This window comes from Sinocyclocheilus grahami, unplaced genomic scaffold (assembly GCF_001515645.1).
Source record: "Sinocyclocheilus grahami isolate Dianchi unplaced genomic scaffold, SAMN03320097.WGS_v1.1 scaffold636.1, whole genome shotgun sequence".
Taxonomy (NCBI): domain Eukaryota; kingdom Metazoa; phylum Chordata; class Actinopteri; order Cypriniformes; family Cyprinidae; genus Sinocyclocheilus; species Sinocyclocheilus grahami.
Window position 1 is genome coordinate 552,315 of NW_015505815.1, and position 5,876 is coordinate 558,190.

General features: G+C 47.2%; 1 protein-coding gene across 1 annotated transcript in view; it reads right to left on the reverse strand.

Annotated features, from left to right (window-relative positions):
- Positions 1 to 2,173: 2,173 nt before the first annotated feature.
- The window catches only part of LOC107558210 (Kv channel-interacting protein 4), a 23,556-nt gene continuing 19,853 nt past the window's right edge, over positions 2,174 to 5,876 (reverse strand). Inside the window, exon 7 of the mRNA XM_016241833.1 lies at positions 2,174 to 2,467. Within this exon, the coding sequence (XP_016097319.1) occupies positions 2,174 to 2,467 (294 nt within the window). The remainder of the gene's footprint in view (positions 2,468 to 5,876) is intronic.

Below are 5,876 nucleotides of genomic sequence, written 5' to 3' on the forward strand. Positions count from 1 at the left end.
TAATGCAAGAGGACAATAGAAAACAGTCAGTTTATCAGTTAAATTAAGTTCATTGTTGATTCAGTGATGTCATCATCCAGCTCTGTTCAGTTCTCTTCCAATAGTGTCTGTGCAGTCAAGTCAACAATGTTGCCAGAAATTGTGTCCCCAACTAAGCAAGCCAAATGCGACAGTGCCAAGGAACCAAAACTCCATCGGTGACAGAAATCACAGGAGAAAAAAAAAACCTTGGGAGAAACTGTAACGGAAGAGGTCTGACGCAACAGGTTAGTATTTATAAAACAGGTTTATTTGGTCACAGAGAGTATGGGTGTAGAGTCCAGAGGATGTGATGGTGAGTGAATAGTTCAAAGGATATGATGAGTGGGGTAATCCAAGTCTTTGGGCTTTACAGGAGTGGAAATGCAGACAGGAGGAGCACACACACCTCAGCGATCCGGGAGCTAGGAGGAACAGGAGACACTTGGAGATGAGGAGACACTAGGAGGAACACAGGAGGTAAGTAATGCAGGAAGTATTCAAATGGAAGTAGTAGCAAAGTCATTGAGTCCTCTACGTGTATACATGACCGGACAATGAGGATGTCTGAGGTGTGTGCTTTTATGCAGGCTGATTGATGAGGTGCTTGATTGGTGACAGGTGCAGGTGCTCAGTACTCAGGTGACGGTGGTTGCGGTGATTGGGAGGTGACTGAGTCTGGCCGATCTGTGACAGTACTCCCCCCCTCCCGAAAGGCGTGTCTCGTGCCGCAACAATTCCACCGGGGAGGGGGGGTGGGCACCCTGGAGGCTGGTACAGGACGGAGACCCGGGAGGCCTCCAGGGCGGAGCAGGTAGTCCGGGTTGCCATGGCGAAGAAGGGAACTCGGGAGGCCATGGCGGAGCCGGAGACTCGGGTTGCCATGGTGGATCCTCCGTGGCCTTGGCTGTCTCGGCCACGGGTATATGCCCCCCCAATTTTCTTGGGGAAATCTAGGAATTCTGGGGATCGCTCAGGAAGAGCGGGCTCTTGAGGGCGCTCTGGAGGAGCGGGCACTTGAGGTCTGGACAGGACCAGCGAAGGCAACGAAAGAGAGCTGGACGGCGACCAGCGGAGGCGAAGGAGGCTCAGAGAAGCGTGTTTGCGTGGTTTCTGGGGTGAGGACGGGTGCCAAGAACCCCGGGGCCAGCGCCATGTCCATTATCGCCGATTGACACACTGGAGCAAGCTCTGGGGCTGGAGCAGACACTGGAGCCAGCTCTGGGGCTGGAGCAGACACTGGAGCCAGCTCTGGGGCTGGAGCCGACACTGGAGCCAGCTCTGGGGGGGGCGGGCGCCGCCACGGGGGCAAGCTCGGGGGCTGGAGCCGACACTGGAGCCAGCTCTGGGGCTGGAGCCAACACTGGAGCCAGCTCTGGGGCTGGAGCCGACACTGGGAAGAACTGGGAATCAGGAGCCCTCCCTGGGCTGAACGGGGAAACAGGAGCCCTCCCTGGGCTTAACTCGGGAACTGGAGCCCTTCCTGGGCTATACTTGGAAACAAGGGCCCTTCCTGGGCTATACTCGGGATCAGGGACCCTCCCTGGGCTATACTCGGGATCAGGGACCCTCCCTGGGCTATACTCGGGATCAGGAGCCCTCCCTGGGCTTAACGGGGAAACAGGAGCCCTTCCTGGGCTATACTCGGGATCAAGAGCCCTTCCTGGGCTTAACTGGGGATCTGAAGCCCTTCCTATGCTCGGCGGGGGATCTGGAGCCCTTCCGGGGCTGAACTGGGGATAGGGAGCCCCTCCTGGGCGGAACTGGGGATCTGCCGGCTGCCTTGGGTGAGCCGCGGATGGCGGCGGACTGGTTCTGGCTCAGTCCAGTGGTGTGTGGGAGGTCCAAGGAGCACTGAGGGTTGGCCCCAAGCCAGAACAGATGGTTGAGGGTGGCATCATCCATCGCCGTCACCGCTGCGAGCTTGCAAAACTCCCCGGCGTACTCGTAGAAGGGGAGATCCCGGCGAGCGAGGACGGAGAAACATGCAGCCGATTGCATGCCGTGGGGAGAACTCATCTGTGCCGTCTGTGTTGGTCCGGTCTTCTGTAGTGGAAGAGGTCTGATGCAACAGGTTAGTATTTATAAAACAGGTTTATTTGGTCACAGAGAGTACGGGTGTAGAGTCCAGAGGATGTGATGCTGAGTGAATAGTTCAAAGGATATGTGGGGATCTGCCGGCTGCCTTGGGTGAGCCGCGGATGGCGGCGGACTGGTTCTGGCTCAGTCCAGTGGTGTGTGGGAGGTCCAAGGAGCAATGAGTGTTGGCCCCAAGCCAGAACAGATGGTTGAGGGTGGCATCATCCATCGCCGTCACCGCTGCGAGCTTGCAAAACTCCCCGGCGTACTCGTAGAAGGGGAGATCCCGGCGAGCAAGGACGGAGAAACACGCAGCCGATTGCATGCCGTGGGGAGAACTCATCTGTGCTGTCTGTGTTGGTCCGGTCTTCTGTAGTGGAAGAGGTCTGATGCAACAGGTTAGTATTTATAAAACAGGTTTATTTGGTCACAGAGAGTACGGGTGTAGAGTCCAGAGGATGTGATGCTGAGTGAATAGTTCAAAGGATATGATGAGTGGGGTAATCCGAGTCTTTGGGCTTTACAGGAGCAGAAATGCAGACAGGAGGAGCACACACCTCAGCGATCCGGGAACTAGGAGGAACAGGAGACACTTGGAGACGAGGAGACACTAGGAGGAACACAGGAGGTAAGTAATGCAGGAAGTATTCAAATGGAAGTAGTAGCAAAGTCATTGAGTCCTTTACGTGTATACGTGACCGGACAATGAGGGTGTCTGAGGTGTGTGCTTTTATGCAGGCTGATTGATGAGGTGCTTGATTGGTGACAGGTGCAGGTGCTCAGTAATCAGGTGAAGGTGGTTGCGGTGATTGGGAGGTGACTGAGTCTGGCCGATCTGTGACAGAAACCAGGCTCAGTCGGGGGCCAGTTCTCCTCTTGCCAGAGTGCCTTACATCTTGGCCAATTTAAAAGTGCTGGCTAATGTAAACGTAAATTCAGTAAGATCGGCGAGTAATGAGGTGAAGGTGGTTGCGGTGATTGGGAGGTGACTGAGTCTGGCCGATCTGTGACAGAAACCAGGCTCAGTCGGGGGCCAGTTCTCCTCTTGCCAGAGTGCCTTACATCTTGGCCAATTTAAAAGTGCTGGCTAATGTAAACGTAAATTCAGTAAGATCGGCACTAATGATGTTCGACTTCGCCAGTCGCAGATCACTAAATATAACATTAAAGAGGTGTGTGAACTTGCAAGTACAATGTCAGACACTGTAATATGGTTTGGTCCCCTCCCTGCTTACCGTGGTGATGAGATACATAGCAGACTGTCGTCACTCAATGGCTGGATGTCTGAGTGGTGTCCGCAGAATAACATGGGTTTCATAGACAAATGGACCAGGGATGGTGCCTCTCTTCTCTCTAGAAATATGGCACAATCTTAGAGTTTGTACTTGACTAACTGGGGCCCACAGACTCTTACAACTAGAGACTCTTACACCTTGAAGCGAATCAGCTCACGGGGAAATATGAATAATTAATCATAACTAGTTATAATTAATTATAAATATTTAGATCCGCTGTAAGTATTTACTTGACCTCTCAGGGTCAACTGTCTGTCAATGGAACCATTTGATATTCAGCAGATTTACAGCCTGAAGGAAACATCAGACTCTTAGTTCAAATGCACCTTTGTAAAAAGGTGCAAATTATACTTAGTCTTAGTAATTGATACATTAAGTTTGATGCTTGCACGTCTCGTCTGTCTGAAAGAGAGGCTTGATGCAATCTGAAGGCTCAAGTTGATCTTTGCTGAAGTTGGTTGATGAAAAAGAACCAGTTTGAGTCAGAGAATCTTGGTGAATGGAAAAGTCAAGGCCCGAGGCCTGGCACAAACTTAGGGTGTCCTGGAGCATTGTAGCTCACATTTTCTCAGAACCTAACAGAACCACCGACTGAAGGCGGGTCACTGATGTGAGGCCTTTAAGGTCTGAGAAGATTCACGCCTCTCAAGATGGGCTTGTCCAATGAGAAAGGCTGAAATCCCAAGCAGGAGGTTGCAATTACTGGAGGGTTTTACGACCCTTTGTCTCTAAGCATGGTATTTCGCATATGTAATTCGCTTGGGTGTTGATGAAAGATTACTAAAGTTTCTTAGAACACTAATATGTTGCATAAGTATAAACATATAATATACACTCTCAATTAGATCATCCGAATACGAATTCATAGAGACCAAACATGGTATATGTAAGGTTACATGAATGAGTGATTCTATCATAAGCATGCATAAAATAGTCTACAATACAACAGATAATATACAAGACAGCAATAATATACACAATGACCTGAAGGATATGTGTGTTCATTCAGGCGGGTCACTGATGTGAGGCCTTTAAGGTCTGAGAAGATTCACGCCTCTCAAGATGGGCTTGTCCAATGAGAAAGGCTGAAATCCCAAGCAGGAGGTTGCAATTACTGGAGGGTTTTACGACCCTTTGTCTCTAAGCATGGTATTTCGCATATGTAATTCGCTTGGGTATTGATGAAAGATTACTAAAGTTTCTTAGAACACTAATATGTTGCATAGGTATAAACATATAATATACACTCTCAATTAGATCATCCGAATACGAATTCATAGAGACCAAACATGGCATATGTAAGGTTACATGAATGAGTGATTCTATCATAAGCATGCATAAAATAGTCTACAATACAACAGATAATATACAAGACAGCAATAATATACACAATGACCTGAAGGATATGTGTGTTCATTCACAGAAAGGTTTTTCTATGAATTAATTAGAGAATAGTCCATTTTTGGGCATTGTGTGTCTTTCCTAAGGGTAAATGAAGTGTGAGTTTTTGAGCAATAAAACCAGTGATATCTGCATTGGTTGCCATGGAACCAGAGGCCTGTTCTGCCTTCCTGAGGTGTTACGCACATTTCGGGGGAAGGGTCCATAGACCTTCATATGGCTTGTTAACTGAGGGGTGTTACAGAGTATTTGTTAAGTATAACACAAAAATATATATCGTGTGTCTGATTGGTCCAGATGCTACAACCTAGATATAATACTATAGAGACTGTGCCTGTTCCCCAAACTAGCAAATACAAATACGTCCAAAACAATTTAAGGGTAACAATTTAATTGATGTTTAACAAATAAAAACCAGATATAATAAAATAAACACATGATAAAGCTTGGCTTAAAGAATATTAGATCCCTTTCTATGAAAGCACTTTTTGTAAATGATGTGATCACTGATCATAACCTAGATGTGCTCTGTTTGACAGAAACCTGGCTAAAACCAGATAATTACATTACTTTAAATGAGTCTACCCCCCAAGATTACTGTTACAAACATGAGCCGCATCCAAAAAATAAAGGGGGAGGTGTTGCTACAAGTTTTTAGTAATATTTTCAGTATTCCTCAGAGGTCTGATTTCAAGTATAATTAATTTGAAGTAATGGTGCTTTATGTAAAATTATCTAGTGTAATAAGTGTTAATAATAAATCCCTATTGACATTTGTACTGGCTACAGTATACAGATTTTATCAAAGAATTTGCTGTTTGAGTTAGTTGAGTGTTGGCTAGAGTTAGTGGTGGCTGCAGATCTTAATTGTTGGCGATTTTAATATCCATGTAGATAATGAAAAAGATGCATTGGGATCAGCATTTATAGACATTCTAAACTCTATTGGAGTCAGACAACACGTGACAGGACCTACTCATTGTCATAATCATACTTTAATACTATCACATGGAATTGATGTTAATGGCATTGAAATTATGCAGCAGAGCAATGATATCTCAGATCATTATCTAGTCTTGTGTA